At 26.1% G+C, this 24409-nt stretch overlaps 1 protein-coding gene across 18 annotated transcripts in view; it reads right to left on the bottom strand.

Annotated features, from left to right (window-relative positions):
• Positions 1–24409, bottom strand: part of polybromo (protein) — a 65829-nt gene that overhangs the window by 12547 nt on the left and 28873 nt on the right. For 6 of the 18 annotated variants that reach the window (XM_016063202.4, XM_016063200.4, XM_016063208.4 and 3 more), the window contains exons 18-35: positions 23239–23406; positions 20264–20401; positions 19033–19106; positions 18477–18519; positions 16385–16681; positions 15622–15722; positions 13342–13480; positions 12574–12675; positions 12422–12496; positions 10886–11047; positions 9491–9575; positions 7636–7711; positions 7300–7472; positions 6053–6150; positions 5861–5932; positions 4370–4420; positions 3037–3159; positions 92–223 (exon numbers count right to left, since the gene is read on the bottom strand). In XM_016063202.4, coding sequence (XP_015918688.2) covers positions 92–223; positions 3037–3159; positions 4370–4420; positions 5861–5932; positions 6053–6150; positions 7300–7472; positions 7636–7711; positions 9491–9575; positions 10886–11047; positions 12422–12496; positions 12574–12675; positions 13342–13480; positions 15622–15722; positions 16385–16681; positions 18477–18519; positions 19033–19106; positions 20264–20401; positions 23239–23406 — 2109 coding nt within the window. The remainder of the gene's footprint in view (positions 1–91; positions 224–3036; positions 3160–4369; positions 4421–5860; positions 5933–6052; positions 6151–7299; positions 7473–7635; positions 7712–9490; positions 9576–10885; positions 11048–12421; positions 12497–12573; positions 12676–13341; positions 13481–15621; positions 15723–16384; positions 16682–18476; positions 18520–19032; positions 19107–20263; positions 20402–23238; positions 23407–24409) is intronic. The other 12 variants (XM_071181480.2, XM_071181495.2, XM_071181481.2 and 9 more) reach the window with 7 other exon arrangements.

The following is a 24409-nucleotide window of genomic DNA, read 5'->3' as shown; positions in this document are numbered from 1 at the left end:
TCTTTTTATTGCTATTATTTCTACAAATATATGATTAATAATTTTCAAGTAATACACTTTAAACAACAAAAAATATATAAGCTATATTAACCTCAGTTCCAATTAATCTGCTGATATCACCAAATGATCGATCTGGGTTTTGAGCAATAACTGATCTCCTGACTTCGCTCGCAAAAAGTATATATCCAGTAACAATTCTTTTAGTACTCTTCTGGAAGAAATTCTAAAATGAAAAAATAATTTGAGAACTGAAAATGATAATAATTATTATAAGAAATAAATAAACAATGTATAAAAGTATGAACGCATAACAACAAATACAATAAATGACTTATTAAAAGGAATTTCAAATGAAACACTACTTTGATTTTTGCTACCTGACCAGAGATTGATTAATAAAATAAATAAGTTAACATTTTAGGGTAACTTAAACCTACAACTATTGATTATGCATGATGATAAGTCTTAACAATGATAAGCCTTAATTTACATATTTCTTTTAAAAAAAGTTAACTATTCTACTAGCCAAACTACAGTTTTTAACACAGCTCATATATTTTCAAAAACATAGTACCTTATATGAACAATAACATTAGTTTGCCCAAAAAATAGAAGAAAACATTTAAGTTATTATGGAATTTCATACTTTTACCACTGATTTTTTTCTTACTTATGAGATTGTGAAAAGATGTAATAAATTGGTTTTATTTATTGTATTTACTGAAGAATTAAAATTTCATAATTTTTAAACACATATTTAGGTAGATAATTTAGCAAATGTAAAAAGATAATATATTATCTTTTTACAGTTGATTAAAATAGCTAGTGGCCAACTAAACGAACATTTCTATGCAGCAAGTTAAATCTGCCGTGGCTGAAAGTTCACTGGTTGGTGTGAACGGAAGAATACCAGCTCAGGATCTATTCGAGTCATCCGAGCTGAGTCAACACTATGGGGTGTTTATTTTCTAAAACTGATATTAAGGGATAAAACCTGAAAAACAAAGCTAGGTTCTTGGCTATATTTTATTTCTCTCATTCTTTTTTATGTGCTCATAAAACTAAATGGACAGATGGTGGCTCAAAATGTTGAGTAAATATTTATGGAAAATAGGTATTCAAAGTTCTCTTAAAACCGGAAATTTTTCAATTTCGACTATTAGTTCAAACTCTCTCTATATATATATTTATGAATTTTGTTCGAATTTTCAATCGTTAATAAAATACTTTCAATTCATCCACTTAAGTTCAAATACATTTTTTAAACATGTAATAGATGACACTTGACGTTAGTACAGTTTTTTCAAATATTAATTCATTAATTAATTAATTTTAGTTTCATATGGGATAAAAAAATTTCTCTTAAAATTCACACATTCCATTTTTTATTTTGCATGGAAACTAAAATAAAATTTTTCTTTGTTGTCAGGGATGAGAGTAGTCAGAAAGTAAAAAATAGGAAATCCAAGAATGAATACATATATATATATACACACACAAAAATTCATATTTGACAAAAAAGGTGCGACTTTTAAACTTGTAAGCCATGTGATTATAAATTCCGATGATTAATTTTAAAATTGTATGAATATATGAATATGAATCACATGCATGATTTCAAATTGAGAGAATATGAATCTCAATATGAGGCTTTTAAATCACGTGAATATGAAACTCTATATCGAATTTTAAAAAATGCGAAAATACAAATCATGAAGCGTAATTTTTAGATCACGTAAATAGGAATCACGATGCATAATTTTTAAATCGCGCGAATACAAATCACAATGTCTAATTTTTAAAGAACGTATAAATACGAAGATCGATGATTGATATTACAACCGCACAAACGAATCACGACATTGGATTTTAAGCTGGCGTAAATACAAATGGCGATATTGGATTTTTAAATCTCGTAAATAAGAATCGCAATGTACGATATTTAAGTCGCCTGAATAAGAATCGCAATGCGCAACTTTTAAATCAGGGAAATACGAAAATCGATGATTGATATAAAAATCGCGTGGATAAGAATCGAGATATTTGCAGATTCTTGACTTGGGATTTCTAAAAGGCTTGTCTGTATTGTTTTTGTTTAGACATAATAAATAAACATTTACAAGATTAATTGAATAAGCAAATAAATATTTTCACCGCAAATCCACCTCTATTTAATTTTTTTATTCTATCGTTTGCTTTCACGCTAGACAACAGGGTCAATTGTTTGAATTGCGAAAATACGACCTGTCGAGTGGACGAATAAAAATACGAAAAATCTTATTTTTTGTGCGTAAAAGCGGAGAAAATAAGTAAAAATACGGAAAGGTTAGCAGCTAGGACGTAGTTTGAATTTTGTGTTTACCTTTGAAAATCGCAAATAAATATAATTATTTTATTTCAACGTCTGAATTCTCAAAAAAAGAAAAAAAAAGCCGGATATTTATAAATAAACGAAACTTTTAGAGAATCGGAATTTTTGATAAAAAAAAGGCTGAAATTTGAAAGGCAAAGGCGAAAAAATCTCATCCCTGTATAAAGGTAAACGGATTTTTTCCAAGGAAATGATTTTTAGAGAAGCTTCAGAGGGAGGAATGAGGACTTCAATACTTTCGCTCCGTGGAAAATTAAATTCTTCAAAAAATATTTTAACTCGTCCCAAAAAAAATTTCTGCGGAAATTAGCGGGAAAAATGGAAAAATCTGAAAAAAAAGCAGAAATTTGCGAAACCGCGGAAGAATCACATCCTTGTGTTGTTGACCTAGGTAGCAATTGATTTAAAAATAAGAAATTTTATTTATTTGTTTACAAAAAAAAGCTAAAATAACATTATAGCAAGTGCAAAGTTAATTGAATTATCCATGGGTGGTATCAAATTCAAACTTTACAGTAGTAGAAATTTAACCAGAAATTACCACATAAGCACTGCTTCATAACAAAACAGATAATTTACTTAAAAACCAATATAACAAACTGAAAAATACCACAGCATGTCTTAAAAAATTAAAATGCAAAGTATAAAAAAAATTTACAAAACACCTTTTTATTGGAAGATAATACTGGTGTGGATATATCTTGTTCAATAGTAGCCATTGGCACTGATTGATTAGATTCTTCATTATCAGTCTCAATAGTAGGTCTTGTCATAAGAGGGGATAACTCCTAAAATAAAATTTTAAAAAATAATCTTTAAAAAAAGTAATCTAATAAAAAAAATTGCATTAGATTACTTTATAATTAATTACCCATTAACATCTTTATTTGACCTTTTACTTTTAGTTAAAATACTAGCATACTTATAATAGGAATACTAAATATAAAATTGGTTTCTACATTAATGCACAAAAAAGCCCTCAATTAATACCATTGAAAGCCCTTTCAAATGAAAAGTAAAAGATCATAAATAAAGATTGAAAAGATGTTATTGCAGTAAAATCAGTTCCTGTTCGCTGAAATCACCAATAAAGCAACTCAATCAAAACACTTCTGGCAGTTATAACTATAAAATTACAGGTCAATGTTTACCCTTATTTGTGCATTTAGGTTTTCAATTTTTCAATTTTTTATTAAAATTTTTTGCAGAAAGTTTTTAATTCTCAACTTCTTTCCTAATATTGACATTAGACACATTGGAAAATTATATAATAGATTTTTATGTACAAAACTGCCAAAGTAGAATTAAATATGTATTTTCCTTGAAAACTAATTATTTAAAAAAAAATAATAATATTGAATCTTTAAGAAAAAAATGAGTGAAACATGTGATGCATGTACAGAGAAATAGATAAAAATAAATAAAGTTACCAGAGTGACTCACAGTTGGTCATAATTAATAGCTAACTAAATATAGAATTTATAAAAGTAAAAGAACTCCTTTTGTCAGTTTAAATACTTGAAATAAAATCATAATAAGATGAAAAAAAGAAAAAGAAATTGCTTTTTATGTTTGAAAAATATTTAAAAATATGTACCACTCACTTGCCTTATTAAAATTAAGTATGGAAACAAATATATACTTTGTTGTCTAAAAGATTATATACTACAGAACATTATGCTGAATAAATATTATTTCAAATATGGCATAAATAAATAAAACTAAAACAACTATTCCTTCTAACTCTGCTGCCCCTGGCTTTCATTCTTAAAACATTTTATAAGCATGTCAAACAGAATTAGAATACCATGCTGTTCTTATAATAAAACAGTACTTTATGAGATATACATAAAATTCAATGTCTCAACTAATAATAAAGCCATATCCATACACAAATATTTAATTTTTGCTGAAAAATCGACCATAAGAGTACAAATATAGCTTACATTTGAACAACAATAAGAAAAACATTTGTTAGGAATCATGCATTTTACTTACAGCAGTAGTAGGTATTTTCTTGGGAATTACAGGTGCAATTAGAACTTCAGTCTGTAATGAGAAGTAAGTGGAGCACATGCAGAGGGTGCATTAATTAACATGCTTTTTCAAACAGTGACAGATGAGTAAAGCGACACATAATTTTACATGCAAAGTTATTAATGACTACAAATACATAATAGGAAATTGAAAATCAGAATTTTAGAATAACAAGTTGTACAGTGTGATTTCATCTGTTGATATAATTAGAATACTCTAAAATAATTTTACTTTCTAAAAAAAACTTTTAGCAATTAGGCAAATATATGTGAGAATGCTTATTTCTTTTAAATACTTAGACTATTACAACAATTTAAGTTGTTCTGCATTAAAATTTGATAACGGATTTTTATTTACAAAACTGTCAAAAAGTAAAACTTAAACTCCTTTGATCATAGATTACTTAAATTAAATCAGTTAGTATATTTTATAATTAATATTTAAAGAATGTAATTCCATTAGCATATTTTAAATAACTACGACCACAATAAATATTTATATTTTGTCATATTAAGTGATTATTTTTAAAAATTACTCTTTTAACATTGAAGAAAAACGTATAGAATATAAGAATATTTTACAACTCATGCAAGAATAAAAGACTAGAACAAGAAAAAAGTAACACAAATGAGGAAAAAGAAACTTAAGGATTAAATTTAAATGTAAAACATTTTGCCTTACAATAGCAAAATCTTACTGTCTATTATTTTAGCAAAGCTCTACCTAGGCAAGCAGCAGTAACTCAAAAAAATTACACACATAATTATTTAATAAAAAAAATAATAATAAATAAGCTGCCTATTATTTCACTATTCTTAGAACAACATTTAACAACTGGGAATAAAAATGGCACATGTATAAGTCATAAAAACGGCATAATTAACAAAAACAAATTATGGCAAAAAGATTTTTCCACAAACATCATAGAGAATCAGATTAGAAGAGAATTTTTTGTTACTAATCAATTATCTTTAGGCCGGGATAGCCTCGTTGTGTAGGGCACTGGGCCTATGTCTAAGAGTTTGTGGGTTCGATTCCCGCCGGCCGAAGACTCCCGGTGTTAGTAAATGGTTACTGATGCACTTTAAATCCATTGAGTCGCAAAGTTCTCCATGTTCCCATAAACAAATCAATACCTGTGGGGGTACTGATGAAGGAGTTTCCTTGTCTTCTGGATTGGTTCAAAATTACAAGGTTACGGAGTTAAACATTAGTAGTCGTAAACCCAAAATTGGGTCGGCTGTTCAACAACGGATAAAATAAAATCAATTATCTTTGATCCATGGTGGCTTAGGAGACAGAGCGCTTATCTGCCTATGAGGTGAATCGGGTTACATGTATATATACATACACACATGTATATATATAAAATAAATAACTGTTTACTTTTTTTATTAAAATTAAGTGGAACATGAATTAGGTTTGAAGACACAAAGTAAGAATTTCTCATACCTTTTGAGGATTAAGAGGTTTCCTAAAGAAATAAAACTCGTCTTCTGTGACATTTGATGTTACAGGAATTTTCTGAAAAATTAAAATATTATTCCTAATTTCATAAAATATACAGATGACTATTGAAAGCAATGAAGCATTTCAACAATGTTTACAAGCTATCTCCCCAAAAACAAACTTAATGTTGCTTACTCGCAATCCTTTAGAGAGCTTTCTTATCTGCCTTTCTGCTTCTAAATATTTGGATTCACAAATAAATGTATCTTGTTCTGCAATTTCAGTAGGCCTTTCTATAATATAATAATACACTATTTCATAACAGGACAAGTAAATTACAAATTGATTTTGAATGAGAATTTAAATAGAAATAAATTCAACATTAAAATAACAGTTAAAAAGATGTAATAAATAAGCAAATAATATATATATATATTCAAATTAGAAGCTAAAAACATATAAATCTGAAAAAACTTAGTTACAGAGAATATCTTAACTTTTTAAATAAATCATTACACTATAATAAGAAATTAATAAAAAAAATCTGCATAGTCAAACTTTGATGGTTGAAATTTTAAAGCAGAAAGGTAAAAGTTCAATTTATCAAACATTTTAACTGTCAAATTGTAGGATACAGGAAAAAAAACTATATTATGCACACCTTTTTATAATAATAACTATTAATTTTAAAAAAAATTCAGAAAAGTATTTGGCTGCAAGGAAATGTGTTGAAACTTCTGCAGCTACAGACCATCATGCAGAGCTCTCTAATAAAGATTTTAGTGCTCTGACTAGTCAAAAAGCGGTTGAGATTCTGATTGCAACACTAAACCCTCATACACTTAAAAGAAAGTTATAAGGAAAAAAACGTAAAAGTTTATTGTGAATTTTATGAGTAGAATGCCATTCTGATGCTAATAATTATTGAAACTTTCTTTGTCACCTGGTCAAATAAATAGCTCATTAATACATAAAACCATTTTTTCACTTAAACTGCTTTAAAACCAAACAGTTATAATTCATTAAAAATCTAACATCACTATGAATCCTGGAAATTGATGTGTACACTTGATTTTGAACATTAACTTTTTAACACAAATAATTTTTCAATACATATTGAAGTTTAACAATACATTTCGATTGATAACAGCAACAGGAATACTTGATAACAGCAACAATTTGAAAAATAAAAACAAGTGAATAAAAATAATTTAATAAATAAAACAAGTGAAACAAGTTTTTAAATAAAGATAGCATCAATGACAAGTGAAAGCAAAATATAATCTGAGAAGTATGAAAAAGTTCTATTTCATGGAAAAATTGATTAAATTCATTTAAAAATTCCTTTACTAAAATAATATCAATCGGTACATTGAAAGAAATATTTCTTAAAGATATAAGTTGTGAAAAAACTTACTGATTAAAGTAAGGATAAAACTTACTGATACAATAATCTTTGTATTCTAGAACAGCACAATGTCCAATTACACTCAAAAGAGGATTTGTATCTTCTATTGAGCTTAGAAAAACTTCTTGGCGGAAAAACAATCTTGTGGGTGGATGCTGAACCTCTTGTGGAGTAACAAACCATGGTCCATGGTAATAGGCATTACCCCTATTCCAAACACAAATTACAACAATAAGAATGAAAGAAGTTTACTGATAAATATAACTTACCAATAATTTGGGTTGCACAAAACTGATATTTTCCTTAGACAAATAACAAGCAGAAAAACAAATCCTGATATTATAAACACATTAAACTTGAATATACTTACAACTTATCAATCCACATACGATCAATTTTTCCAATTAAAGATTTATTATGCTCAGTTCTCACATAGCAGCAGTCTCCTATTAATTTACATATAAATATTTTAATAATAATCAAAAATAAATACATTAGAAATAAAACTAAAGCAGGAAGAAAAAAAGTAAAATGTGACCAGAAAGCATGTAACAAATTATAACATAAACTATTATATTATAATAATATATATTAATTGTAAAATTTTTAAAAAGTTCTAGACATAATGCTAAATTTCACACTAAACACTTCTATTCATACAGTGTGAAAAGACTCAGTCCCCTGACATACTTTCAAAATAAATAGCACTTCTAACAAAAATATTTTAAGATTCCACATTTAGTAAATTACTCTTATTTTTCTCGTTACATCTAAATACAAATTTCATGAAATAATGGTAAAGGAAGTAATATCTATAGAAAATAAGGATTTTTTAATATACCAATAGTTTTTATTCAAAATAAAAAAACATGGAAAAAAAGAGCAAAGCGTCAAATTTTAAAATATATGTTCATTTGATGTTTCTTTTTATTTATTTATTTTTTTTAGTCCAGTATATCTGTAAAATTTTCAAACACAGAATTTTTTTAAAACTGAAATATCAATAAATAATAGACCTTTTGTTTGACTTTCTCTTTTTACTACAAAATTGAATTTTAATTAATGTGTGAAATTATTATTCTCACCCTTAAATTTAATTTAATTGTTTCTAATTCAAGTGTATATTTTCCATCAAATTTTTAAGGCTTTTCCATGAGATAGTGAAAATAAAAATATTTAAAAATGCATGAAATTTTGAAATATACCAAAAAACCAACTTTGATCTTACCATATCACACTTATTAAAATATAAATATGTAGTAAAAAGAGAAAGGCAAACTAAGAGACAATATATTTATTAACTTTTAATATTTATTTTTGAAATAAATGTAAAAGTGTTGGCTGAGTTTTAAGCTTGTGGAACTTTGCATTATTTTAAAAATTTATGGCTATTAATTTTTTTGATTAATAAAGGATTAAAAAACTTTTTAATTTATTTGAGCACAAATAAGAAAGTATTACAGTTCTATTCCGTGACTATAGTCAACACAAGTTACAGTCAAATCTCAATATCACAAACTTAAAGAGAAACACTAAAATTTATGTGAGATCAAAAATCAATTATTTTTAATAATTTAATAAAAAAACTGTAACTGTTTATAACCCATGAAAATAATGTCTCCTTGTTCCCCATCGTTGCCACATATTGCCCCATTAATGTCCACATTATCAACTTCATCATAATTATCGATTTTTTTTACATTAATTAAATTAGCAAACTCTAGCCACTCTTAAGAGGGTATGTTCTTATATGTGCATACATATCTTACATGCCTGCTTTCTTTAAAAATAGAGGAAACAGGCAACTTCATACCAAATATGAATATTTTATATATATATATATTATAACTATTTATTTTCTGATCAAAAATAACTAAAAGCCTCTTTTTAGTTGAATACACTTAATGGTGACTCTGGATTCACCATGAAATGCATTCAACTGAAAGGAGGTTTTTTTCCATCAGCTTAGCAAATGTTTACTTAATTCAGTTTTCTCTCAGTATCAAAAAATTCATGTTATCAGAGTCAAGATATCGAAGTTTGGTGTAATACACATTTATCAAGCTCCCAAAAGCACTCATACCACTTCCAAACACAATAAAGGCATTAAAGAGAAACCCATCGAGACATTGCAAACTGAATATAATGCAGATAATATTTGATAACAATCTCATCTAAATGTTTCCTTACAGTATTAATTCTTCCTTAAGTAAAGTATTATTTACCTAATTTATAAGTTCCAGATGGTAACGTATATTGTTCATAATATGTTGCCCCTTCATCTGGATTTTGGACTTCACAAACAAGATTCTGAAAAAATTATGAGACTTTTATTTTCCAGTTTATAGCTACATCATAACCGATATTAGCTGAAAATTATAAAAACTTCTTGCATGAAGATTTACTTTAAAAAATATTTTATCGATAAAAAAGAAATAATAAAATTTTATTATTTTAACAAAATTGAACAGATATACACACACAATTATTAAATACGCATACAAATATGCTACAAATACTGAAACTCACAGGAATATGTATTTTATTTTATTTTCTAACTGTCTTTGAATAGCCGACCCAATCCAGAAGAAAAGGGAACTCCTGGATCAAGTATTGGGAGAAATTTGCCTTTGTGGAGGCAAAGATGTAAGAAATTGTTATGTAAGTCAAAAATAATTTAATTGCTTACATTAAAGCCAACTATGAACTTCTTAACTATGAAAATTATCTCAAAAGAAACTACTGATTAAATTTTATTTAATGATAAAGTAATATAACATCTGAGAAACAGTTTTTTTGAAAATGGCCAAAGGTATTATTCTACTTAAATCATAAAAATTTGAAAAACATTAATAAAAGATTACACAGTAAAAGTATTTAAAAATCTGAAACATTTTCTTTTCCAATAAAATTTATCTGAAAATCGAGTTTTAAGCAAACCATAAAAGTATGAATTCTATTTAAAATGAATATTTGAACAACATTTGTTTAGAAAATTTTACGATAAAAGAAAAAATTATTTACATTTTCGAAAAAGATTAGGATTTTATTTTATTATAAATTAGCTGTTTTATCAGTGTTTATTAGAAATTTTTTTGAAATAATTTTTTTTTAATTTAAAGATGGATACTGCATATAAACGATATATGGACCACATTTGGTCCTTGGGCTGTAGATTACTTAACCCTAGTTTAATATATGAGGCAATTATAAACTTAAACACTAGTATTTTTCTCATGCTTCTTTAATTAGAATGAGGGTACTATATATAAATCCTTTGAGGAACACTTTTGACCATTGCGCTGCAGGCTGTGCACTACCAATTTAAGTCTACCAATTTAAGTCTACACTAAGTAGTTCCTTTTTAATTATTTTTATTTTACTTTTGCGGAGGTTATTTATATTTGCTGCTATTTTAGCATGTGAAGTAACAAAATAATTTCCATTAATAGGAACTATCCGTCATGATAATAAAAAACTAAACCTAATAAAGTTTGGATACTATAATTCTTATCAATCAGATATTGCTAGAATATAAAATCAAACTATATTTAACAATGGTAGATAATAACTAAACTCATTATGCATTTGATTCAAAGGAAATATAGTTCCTGACTTACTGGTCTAGGTTTATCTACAACATCTAAATCAGGATCATCATCATTGCTATCATCTTTGGGTTTTTCAAATCCATCTTTAAACATGGATGGAACTCTTATAGGATCTACTTGTTCTTCACGAGAAACAAGATTTACATGGTTATTTGCCATAAAATTCCAAATCTAAAAACAAGATTAAAAAAAAAAATGTTAGGAGCAACAAGAAAAAATAGAAAAAGAAAAAAAAATATTCTTAATGTAAATTAAAACAACTTTCAAAAAAAAAAAATTTGAACTTATTAAGATATTTTTTCTTAACTTTTCAAAATTTGTGATTTGTCATTTGCGTTGTTAGCTGCAGACAAAGGTGAGCATTAAAGTTAAGATACTTTAAATAATGACAATAGACTTTGCAGAACTTGTTTGATGTTAGAAATTATATTTTATACAGAATGTGATACACAAATTATGTTTCATACAGTGTTGCATTAATCTATGCAAAATATGCAATACATTATGAAAAATTATGTGTCACAAGATGGTTTCAAAACATTGATTTTTTTCCAACTGTTTTTAAAAAGAATAGATAAAAACTACAAGAATTTACTAAGCAACAAATGTCATTCACGTGCTTAATATTATATACAAACATTATAAAAAGCTAAATTATTAGTATAAAGTCAAATTTATTAATTCCTATTAAAGAAAATATGATATAAACTAATTGATAGATATTAAAAGGTTTTTTTAATAAATAAAAATTTGAAAATTAAAATTATCCTTAATTATTAAAAATATTCTTCAAATTATACTAAAATAAAAATAAAAAAGAATGTCAATTTCATTTCTTTTCCTTCTAAATCTCCTTTTGCCTTAAATACGAACTATATGGATGAAAGCTTCAATAATTTGAAGTATGAAATAATTTCTGAAACATAATGACTTGAATTAAAATAAAACATAGTACAGGATAATTCCACAATTATAAATTATTTTAACTTAAAACATAACAGACCTGGATATATGATGTAGATATTAGTATGTGCAATATTGAAATTTTTCTCCTCAAGTGAGATAGCATTTTATAAACATGGTTAGATTTTTTGCACTGAAAATGTATAAATTTTAATACAGAAAATATAACTTAGCGAACAAATAAAAAGAGTTTCATGGAAAAAGTAATTTTTGCTCAGTTGATTGATTTTTAAAGAACAAATTTTATACTAATTAAAAGAATTAAACTTTAAAGAATTATCTTTGAAGCAGATTTATTTTTAATTGAGTTTAGCAATTAATTAATTTTCTAAAAATTCTTTGTCAAGATAATTTTGCAAATTATATAGTAGATGATAATGATAACGGTCATAGTTCAAAATATGAAAATCTTAACTTTTATATCAAAATTAGTTACATTTAAAAAATACTGAATGTTTCTCAATATCTATGTAAGTAAATTTTTTCATATTTTACAAAGCCTATCGATAAAAAAACAGTAAAAAAAATTGACAGTTAGAAACTATCATAGTATACTTGTATAAATTTTTTCTGAAAACTTACTTTAATTTTCTTAAAGGCTTTAGCTTTTGCTGAATAACGTGATTCACAAACGTATACATCTTTAAATTCAAACTCCTGTAAAAAAATTAAAGAAAAAAATTACAATTTAGATAAAACCACTATAAAATTATAAAAAAACTGTTTATACTTACACTAGGCTTTAGCTTAAAGTAGTCTTTTACAAACATTACATAACATTTGCCCATGACTTGGTTTAATGGAGTGCTGTTATAATTGTCACTTTTAAATACCTCCTATAGAGAATACATATGAAATTTAAAAAATAGAAATAAATAAAATTAGAAAGAATAAAAATAATTGATTATTTTTAAGGAAAAAAAATAATTATTCTGGTTTTAAGCACTTTTTAAACACTAGATTAAAAATATACTGGATCCTAAAAATTTGCCAAATCTTTATCTGGTATTTGGCAAAACGTGTATTTATTTACGCAATTGAATATAGGTGCTATATCAAATAATTATTAAAAAAACTGCAAGACATTTACGTAAGGAAAGCAATATAAAAATCATTTATTTTTCTTTATAAAACAAATACTTCTAAGTAAATTTATTATTTTATACAGTACAACATGTTATGAACTATATTTAAATAAGTTTTATAAAAAGAAAATTCTGGGAAACTAATAGGGTATATAATTAAAGACCCAAAACTTTGCAAGCCATATACATAAAATAAAAAACACATCAAACTAAGAAAAAACATAAGAACAAATATTTTGAATCAAATAATAACTAATAAAATTCAGATTCATATATTAAAAAGAACCTTGCAACATTATAACTTGGCTATTAATGAAAATGTTAAAAAAAAGATTAAGAAAACTATTATAAACCATTAACTATGAAATTAATAAGTTAGGATTTCATAGCATGAAGAATAATATTTTGAAAACAAACCTTTTCAAGAAATTTTCTAGAAGCAAGATGAAATGTTTCGTTAGGACGATAAAACCAGCAACCATAAAGCCATTGTTCCCCTTGATTATCTCGCCACAGTTTTTCAACGTGCATAATATGAGGCTCCATTCCTTTCTCCCTAATATCCAAATGTTTTTTTAATTAATCATCGAGAAAATTACAACATGATATAAAACATAACACTTTCCAAAAGTTTTTAATGATTTCTTATATGCTAACACAGATTCTTTTCCCCAAAAAACTCAATGATCTAATTGACTTAAATTAAATTTATATAGTGATGTACAGTAAAAAGATATATTTTTGGACCAGACATCTATTTGACAGAAATATCTATTTTTCAGAACATTTTAAACAATCAAAGTAAACAAACCATTTTGCCACAAGAAAAAGAAAGAATTCTCTGCTTGGAATCTGCTATAAAATATTTTTAGGAAGGAAATGTGTAAACTTATTTATTTTGTGAAAATGAAGAGGGTGGTTCTTTTCCTCGTTTTTTAAATGCTACACTCATAAATACCATAACTTCAAACAAAAATTTAACAATGATTAAATTGAATGAACGGCAAAGTTAATAATTTAATCCCCATACACATTCGTTACAGGGTTTGCCGAAATCAGCGCAGCCCAGATAAACACAGCTGGTTTTTTCAGATTGAACCCACTTGGAAAAAAAAAAAAACATCCAACACCCTTACACCCATCCTTACACTTACTTCTTCACATTTTATCATTTCTAATTATCAAAACAAATCGTTTTTTTTTTAATTTTAAATTAATTGTTTTATTAATTTAATTTCGTAACTATGTACATAAAATTATATGAAGCAAAACAGATTTCAGTTATTTGATTTTTGAAAACAAAATTTAACAACTAAACTAAATACATGAATTTTAAACTAAATACATAAAAAAATAAATATTGCAGTACATTATTTATTAATAAAGCAATTTATGTGTAATATGCATACACATTACACACATTGCATAATTTATTTGGATTGTAAATCCTTTAAGGTTGACTAAAATACATTATTGATATTTCTAGACAAAGGATTTGGAAAAACAAATTTCAGTTTAAAAAAAATTGCCTGTGATGAGTATTTTAAAAGATTAGATCAAAATATTGCCTTCTTATTTTAAGATTTCTGTTATAAGCTATGCCTTTTTCAATACATTGTACCTCCTGCTCAGAAAATCAATAGTTTAGAATCAGTTGAAAATCAAAATATCTCATAGAACTACTGAATCATTAACTTCTCTTTTTACATCTGGACTAGAAAGAATAAATTTCTAATTTTTGATTAGATAATTTTAAACTATAGAATTACTTAGTGCCTGAAAATCAGAAAAACTTTGTTACGTTAAAATATCTTATTAAAAAAGAATAAAGGGAGACTTTCTGATATTTTGAATTTTCAATTCAATAAAATTGTCATGTCACTTAGGATTAAACTATTATTATACATTTTAACAAATGCCAAAACATATTTTGCTTAATATTTGTGAATCTTATTCTTAATTACAAAAGAGAGATTGAATTATATGATAAACATATAACATTATGTATTAATGAAGTGCAATTTATATTGTAGACATTGATTGTGCATGATAATTCTGTTCATACATAATTATTAATTACATTTAATAAGCCTTTCACCATGTTCATTAAAATCTTAAATTATACACTTGGAATGTTTAGATAACTAATTTTTAAAACTTATATTTTATCATTCATTTCAAAAGTAAAAAGTATAATAAATATAAAAGTTGTTAATTTTTTGTATTTTGTAAGACAAATAAAAATTCATTCATTGAAAAATACACACCGTGCACTACAAAAAAATTATGTACATTTCATTACCTGAATGTGTACAATGCTCCTATAAATTCACTTTATTGGCTTTAGAGCAAATTATGTGTTTATTTATAATTAAAAAATAATAACTTTATTATGCTTTATATTTTACAAAGAATCATTTCAGTAACTTCATCATTATGAAATTTACTATACATTTAGAGGCAGAAAATGGACTAAAATAGTTATTCTTTTAATCATTTCTTTTATTATCTCCTTTGGTGACAATCAAGCAATAATTTTTCAGAGTATATTATATCTTATACTTATGTTTAATCCATATAAATATGCACATGCAATATGTATATGAACTAATAAATGATATTTATGCAATATTACATGAATAAAATATAAATTTGATGAAACTGGTAAATTGAAATGCAAAAAGAGGCTATTATTACCTGGGTTCGATATATACAAAATCTCCAACATAGTAAGTTTCAGCTTGGAATGTGGCACTATCAGAACTTAAAATTTCATTTGATTTTACCTCTTCTTTATCCTGCAATCAATAAAAAATAAAAAGGTGAAAATTCTTATTTCTAAAAGAAAACAAATTATGTGTAGTGTCAAGAAATATTTCATCTGCCTGGGGGTCTGCTTTATAATTCTATTTGTATGCATTTACAAAATATAAATTATTACAGTAATTATGTTAACACTAAAAGAAATAGCACACAAAAAATAAAGCTATTTCTATTAAATCTTTAAATTTATTAAAACGGCAATGAAACTCTTCGACAATGTAAACATTTCTTTTTAAAAATACAAGTCATAATAAACTAACATGTGAAAATTAAACATTGAATAATAAACAATAAAAGCAGCCCATGAAAGGGTTACCAAAAATATGAGAATAGAAATTTCCAAAACTTGCAACAAAAGTTTTAAGAAGAATGAATGGCAAATCGCTGAGAATATCAGAATTCAGTAGAACTAGAGTTAAGGTAAGGAAAAGGTCATATAAAGGTACAGTTGAAAGTCAGAGGAAAATGAAAATTGAATGGGCATTCAAGTGGAAGAAAAATATTATTCTGGGACAAGCTGGAGTACATATAAGTGCCAAGAAGTAAGCACTATCAGTAAAAAGTATAACAGCATAGTGTATTATACTCTTAAACAGTTTCAGAGGTATGATTCCAGTAAAAAAATAAACAGCCTTACTTTATTATTTGTTACCTTTTCTTGCTTGATCTCTAGCTCAGCTTCTTGTTGTTCTCGAGGTAACTTTTGGGCTCGTAAAGTTTCCACACTTGCTTGTAAATCAGCTTCAGAATATTGAAGAGCAGGAGATTGAAGAACTTCGCCATTTTTGCACAACACATCTCTCCTCTTTATAAAAAAAGATTGCAGTTCAACCGAATCTTCAAACACTTGGGAATCGGTGCGGCTGCGATGACGAACATGCTCAAACACTTCAAACATGTCTTCTTGAAAACGGTCTAACCGTTTGTATTTACCCTATGACAACAAAAAAAAATTTATTAGAACTTTCAAATTCGTGGACAATTTAAGACATTTAAAACCCAGACTAAGTTCCAATTTTCTAAAATCTTATATTCCAAGATTTATGAAGGAACAACGAATAAAATTCCAAAAGATTAGAAATTAAACTTTTAAATTACTATGAAATCTAATGCTGTGAGTACATTAGAATACAATATTGATTTGAAAAAGATTTCCTGCTAATTTTTTTAAAATTTTAAAATGGTTGTTCTTGCTTATAATAGTTAAAAACTTTTTCTATTTTATTACATAAATTTTCATTATGATAAACAGAATTTTTAGTTATTATTCCACATTTATCCTCTTTTACTAATATTCATTTGAGCAAAGTATCTACTCTTAACTATTCAGTTGGTTAACAGAATATTCAACTTGTTGAATGGTTAAGTATTCGGCTGGCCAAATAGTTATTTTATATATATATATATATAAAGGGTGTCACACAAAATTTTGAAAGAATTTTTTGTTTCTGAAGTTTTCTGTTTATGAAAAATTCTTTTTTTTCTCAAGAATTTTAAAATTTCTTTGGTCAAAAATTAAAACTTTTCAATTACTTTTTTCAAGCTTTGTAAAATTTTCTTATCGGTCCCTAGCTTTCCAGAGGTCAAAAAGAAAAACCCACCTTGTCATAAAATTTTAGTTTTTTTTTTATAAAAAATTAGATTATTTTAATTAAATTTTACAGCTATATAGTATTTTTAAGCGCACTTATAAAATTAATAAAAACAAAATATTTGATGCATTTTTTTATTTTTTATTTTCAAGCAATTCTATATCTATTACATTTAATATTCAAAGTATTAGAGTAAAATATACTTTATTAAATATGCATTTCATTACAAGCTTAAAAAAGTAACTAATACTTTTTATTTCTTAACACCATTGATTACAAAGAAGCTCCTTAAAATAACCGGAAGATATTAAGAAAAGAGGATAAATAATGTTTTGCATTAAACAGGTATATTTTTTTTACTCCTTTGCTGATATTCAATGAAAATTGGGAGTTAAAAGAAAACACATGATTGCGAAAGTGTTAACCAAGTATATTAGTATTGAATAAAGATTCTTGCACTAACGCCCGGTGGCTGAGTGGTAGCGCTTCGCGCTGCCGTGCCACAGGTCCTTGGTTCGATCCTTGGGCCGGGCAAGGCCGACTCAGCCTTTCATCCCTTCAGTGGGTCGATAAAATGAGTACCAAGCATGCTTGGGAACTAACACTGGGGGTTCCGCGTTCGGCTGACCACCCGACCGGAACAAATGCTCCTGCACCCCAGAGTCCAAGGTCAAGAAAACTGAGATGGGCACAGTCGGCCTTGGCCCTCTTAATGGGCTGTCGCGCCACTGAGTTAGTTAGTTAAAGATTCTTGCACTAAATAATAAAAGTTAGCTGTGATTTAAAATTTAATTCCCTTACAACAAATTTATATTTTTTTAATGTATGCAATACAGATGCTTGAAACATATGCCAAATGGGAATATTTAAAAAGTTTCGCAAGAAGTTTTAAAATCATGTCAGAAGACTTAAATACCTTGTCAGGATGCATTTCGATCCTTGCCATAATTTTCGTACATAATATAAGACCAAAAATATTATTTCCAATGGATTTAATTATTATTTTTAACATTTATTTCTGCAATGAAGTAAAAAACATTAATGAGTCTTTTACATAAATAGTATTCAAAATATATGAGTAAAGCACTATTAAGTCAAATTCTAAGTTAACAAAGAAAATAAAAAAAGATAACTTACCTTGTCTAGGTTTCTTTTTATCATGTCCAGATTCAGAACTTTCCTAAAAATATCATGAAAATTGTATAAAAAACAATATAGATTATAAATTTATCAATATAGATTTTTTAAAAAAATGAATGAAAATAATATTTGATAATTTAAAACATTTGTTATTTAATTCAGAATTAATTACAAACATACATGCAATCAATAACCAGTAATCAGGATAAAGAAAATAAATTGTTATTTTAAATAAAGTGAACAAAAAGAATTTTTGTTATTAAAATATTAATTAATGATTGTCAACAAGAAACAACTTGCTTGCAAAAAAAAGCAACAGCAATAGTTTTCTGACAATATTAACTAGGTAATCCAACTACAATTTAAATATTATAAAAGAGAAGAAGCTATGTTTTCAACTAAATTTTTAAGACAAAAAAATGACATCCATTTTCATGAGAAATGCCTTCTTTCTAATTCATAGAGAAAGTACAAATATATGTATATTTGTAGCAGAAAACTACATTAAGTTTAGTAATGTTTTCTTAAAAAGAAATCTGAAATGTTTTCTTACTTAGCAGGGTCTGTGGATGTGTCTGTTTCAGAAAACTCAACTAAGGAATCACTAAAGCAACGCCCTTCTTCATCCTACATTTCAAGGAAAATTATAAATTATAAGTTTGAAAAAAAAAAATATTATGAAAACTAATAGGTAATAAATAAAATAACATTAATTTTAAATAACCACATCATGAAATAATTGTATCATAAGTTAACTCTAATTTCAATAAGAAAGCATTTTTCAGTTCATAAATGTGAATTTAATGGCTTGTAAAATAAGGTTCTTTGACAATAATTCTGATTTTTTATAGTAGTAGCTAATCAAAGGCCTGAGATTATCAGAAAGAAAAGGGGGAAAAGCATGTAAATAAAACAAATTATTGTATAGGTCTAAAAAATTAAGAAAAATATTTAAAGCACAAAAAGTTTATTAACTGTTGATATTTTTGTTTAAATATTGCTTCATGTGGAGAAAATATCTAAGTAAACACTACACAATTATGATTTACAGCTTATTTATCAAACTTTTAACAAGAATATGATATCACATTACTAATATACAAATACCTCAGAAAAATGGACACATTATCTTAAAATGATAGAACACTAAGCTTTAATAAAATATGGTTAAATTTTAAATTTTTTTTAAATATTTTTTTATTCAATTATTCATTATTTTTAATTTATTTTTTTATAAAATTATTAACATAAATATGGAAGACTTATACAACAAACCTTATAAAACAAATTTTAGTTTAATTAACAAAGCTTTCAACTTCACTACTGAATGATCCTTAATAAATCATATTGATTAATCTAAATTACCATTAACCTGAACTCATTCTTTTACATTCTATGGATTGAAACATTTATTTGAACAATTTCTATACAATTAAAAAATCCGTAATAGAATGTTTTCCAATATGTAATTACTTTCTAAAATCCTCAGAAATTTTACAAAATAGTTGAAAATGTTAAAAACAAAATAAAAAGAAGAGAAAGTGATAAAAAAGGGGGGAAATGCAGATTTTTTATGTATTAATAAATTATAAAAAGAATTAATGTAACCTGAAACAAAAATTTTACAACACATTGTTACACATATGAAATGCTAAAACACATTGCAAAATATACTTTTACACATTTTGCCAACATCATATCCTTGAACAAAACTATTTAGTTACATAACATTTTAAAACCATTATTTAATTTAGAAAAACTCTCATACAATTTTAATTAATTACCTGGTGGTTATAAGTAGAAATAAAAAGATCTGTCAGCAGCTCTTGCACAAGAGCTCTAACATTAGGCACACCATTATTGGTATCTTCACTGAGTTCTATCTTAGTTTGTAATGTAAACCTTTGGAGTGTGAGGGCATCCTTTAAAAAAGAAATTTATAAACAACTAAATTTTTTTCTCAAATATTTACACTAAATATAAAAATAAATATAAAAATAAAATAAAATTAAAAAAATAAGAAAAAAGAAACAATATACACTTTAAACAAGAATATATAAAAATTCAGAGAAAATATAACTTTAGTTCTTCATAAAATTAAATTACAGCAATTTGTTTATGATTTTTTTACACCAATAGTTAAGCTTTTTAATACAAACTGAAATGAGGAAAAAGACAACTATATGGGAGGAAAAACGCATTACAGAAAATAACTATAAGTTTATAATTTTCTAATTATCAATTACCGTATTTTTCGGCGGAAGCGCCGCGGCGCTATGGAAAAAAAAAGTTTTTTTTTTCCTACATGCGGCGCTTCCGACGAAATATTTCTTAGTAGCAAAAAAAATTTTCAAGGAAAGTTATTTAAGATTAAATAATTTTCTGAGAGAAAGACTATTAAAAAAAATTAATAACTAAGTCGACGAAATATTCACCCGTATCGCGATCTGCTGCAGAACATCGACAATTGTAATTTGAGTGAACAGAAAAGGAAGTAATAGGACCCTAAATCCGACACTCACGGGACTGACGAAATGCCGAACTTCGGATCTTTTTTGGAAATTCCAATATGGCCTCCAAATATCCATTGTTAATTTCAGAAAAACCAATAAATTTAGTCAAGTTTCGATCGTAGATTATGATGGGGTGAATTTAAAACTGGCCCATCTTAAGAAATTTTACTAATCAAAATAATAATCTATATAATATAATCAAGAAGAAATAATCCGAATCCTATGAAGAAGAAATAATCGTTTCTTCTTTGGAGCGAGATCATAGTTCTCGTTTTTTCTTTTAGATAACATTTTGTTTTAACAAAAGACGCATACCTCGCAAGAAAAAAAAAAAAAAAGCTAACAAGGAACTACAAAAAAGAAAAAAAAATGTAACAATTAATGCTAAGAAACTAACAATGAATAACAACAAAAAACAAGCAAAAAACTAATAATGTTAAAAATAAAAGAAACAAGCAAACAACTATTAACAAGAAAAGAAAACAAGCTAACTATTAACAAGAAAAAAAAATAAATTAGTAGTTAGAAACTAATAAAAAGCGGCAAAATAAAAAAATTAATAAATCGAATAAAAAACCGCAAAAGGGATAGAATTCATTTTGTTGTCCACATGGTAGTTTCCATGTCAACTGGGTGTGGCTAATTTATGGTCAAACAGAGGAGGGAAATATGGGGGCAAATCAGTAAAGCACAAGCCCAGCTGTCAAGATTGATTGATCAGTTTTTTCCAACTTGCATTTCTTTATTTTGTTCATTAGGAATGCAGATGTTTTTACTTCTCAATTTATTTTAGACTGCTTAAGAAACAGATGTTTCCTTTGACACAGATTTTTTTTTTCAAGCTTCTTTTTTATTTTTAAAAGATAAAATAAAGTAAGTTACTTCAACAGAATAAAATTCCAAATAAAAAGAATATAGCTGATTTTTTTTTTATCTTATCAACATAAATTTCTTAAAAAAAAAAGAAGAAAAAAATTAGATCAGATTAAGTGCTGAATTTTGGAATGCTGGATTAGGGGTCCCATACCCTTTTCTTTTCCCCAACCCCTTTAAAATATAACTGATTGATTTCTCCTAAACAGCTCCAGTAGAAATGACACGTGGAGGAGGTGGGGTACACCCTCTTTTAAACATTTTCTTCTCTTTCTAAGTAGAGTCACATTGGGTTATTTCCATTGAAGGAGAGATTCTACCCACTAAAATTCCACCCCCTAAGATTGTGAAAGTGAAACTTATTTCCTCTTCGCTCATTCCTTCAGAATTTTTTTGGGGCCTGTTTAGTTATTTCTTATTCTTGTTATTATTAGTTATTTCGTTATTATGTATTAGTTTTTCCTCAAATTGTTAACGGTAATAAATTTTAAAATCTTTTTATTTTAAAATCTTTCTTTTAATAAATTTTTATTTTACTTTTCTTATTACATTGTTTTACTGATTTCTGTAATCAGTTCAGCGTTAATTCAGCTACTGTACATATAAATAATTTTTTTGCTGTTTTTCTGGAGCGGTGCCAACTGGTAAGAACAACTTTATTTTATATCGTTTTGTTGTTTTCTTTTTTTTTGCTGAAAAAGAAATTTTTTATTATAATTTAGAAATTAAAACTTTACTTTATGAAATGCATACAAAAATTTAATTTTTTATTATACAGATATTCTAAATGGTAATTTAAAGGTCTCTTCTAAAAGGATGCTGATATGCCCGGTTTAGCGCCATTGCGGCGCTTGCGCCGGAGCGGCGCTTACTATAACTTTTTTTTAAAAAATTTCATTTTTATCGATGTGCGGCGCTTGCGACGAAGCGCCGCTTTCGCCGATAAATATGGTACATTGATAAATTAAAATATTGATAAAACCTTTTTGTTTTTATTAATTTTAAACCTATGAGGGTTTATACTCAGAATGATTGTCACAACTTTCATGAGTAGCACTACCATAACATAAGAAAAATACTTAGATATTTATTACAAAAAAAAATTACCTAAAAGTTTGTGCACAAATAACATTGAAAAGAAAACAAATAAATTTCATCACAAAACATAAAATGTCAGGGAAGTTATTATAATTTATTTAATATTTTTTTAATGTTTTAATGTATATTTGATGAAACATTATCAAACATAATTTCTCTATCACCTCAACAGGATCTTACTTTTGATGAACATGCCTTTCATATTTAAACATATATATACACCAATTCTACATCATTTTTTCAGATTTATAAAATTTAAAAAGAAATGTACTAACTTTATAAATTTGAGAGTCAGGCTCATTATATTTGCAAGCATTATCAAACATTAAGACGAAGTCTGAGAGCAAGTCTTCCAATGTTTCATACTGGCCTGCTTTCAGTTTAACACCAATTTTGTCTAGATCTACAGGCCTTTTGATTACTTCATAATAATCAGGATAGTCCTATAAATTAATAACATTTGTTTAAATAACAGTTTTTTAACTACAATAGAATAACTACATTTTTTCTCATAAATTTTTTTCAAGAGCTAAAATTTTTAAAGGATAGGCTAAATTGGAAGAAAAAAAATTTATGATAAAATGCTTTAGTGCCCAAAAAAATTCATTAAAATACATCATTAAAAATTCAAATGGCTCCTTAAACACATCCTAGCTCATTTAATACAACCTAATGATATTATTACCTTATTATTTACTTATGCTACTTTTGAATGTAAGAAACAATACTCTAATATTGTAAAGTATGAGCTTATGTTTCTAAATAAGAATGTTGTGGGTAGAATTCAATTTTAAGAGTATTACTAAGTAATAAACAGTCAAATGTTAAGAAATGTAAATAGTTAAAAGTGGCAACAATTTAGAAACCTATATGCTATACACTTGAATACTTTTTCAATAAGCATACCAGTGCACCTAAAAATTTTGTCAACTATTTCATTTGATTTGTTAACAGTTTTTCATAATGGATTGATTTGCGTTTATTTAAAATTATGCTAGCATTATAGTTAATTATAATTTTATAAAAAGTTGTAACAATTTCACTTTTTTTTTAAATATTAAAACTGTCTTAAAATTAAAATTGCAAATAAAGAAAAAATAGAGAGAGAGAGAGAGAGAAAACATATTTAAATAGAATAGAATATGGAATTGATTTAAATAGAAATAAAAAATTTATTAACCAATGATAATGAAATTAATTTTAAAACTTGACATGTTTAATTCTAACAATTTCCATTTTTAAGTAAATTTATAGGTTTTCAAATGTCAGCTTTACAATCAAGAAATTACTTAGCACTGGCACAGAGAGTTTTAGAAATTTTAAGAACCAGTATGTGCATACTTAATCTTATCAATCCCATCATTGCACAGTGGATGGGTTAATTAATATAGTTTCAACTACTTCTTTAAGGCATTATTTTAAATTATTTGCTCTTTAAAATAATTA

The sequence above is a fragment of the Parasteatoda tepidariorum genome, chromosome 3 (assembly GCF_982258835.1).
Source record: "Parasteatoda tepidariorum strain Cologne lab strain chromosome 3, Ptep-v5.0, whole genome shotgun sequence".
Taxonomy (NCBI): Eukaryota; Metazoa; Arthropoda; class Arachnida; order Araneae; family Theridiidae; genus Parasteatoda; species Parasteatoda tepidariorum.
The sequence above is the reverse complement of the archived record's forward strand: the minus strand, read 5'-3'. Positions and strand labels throughout refer to the sequence as shown.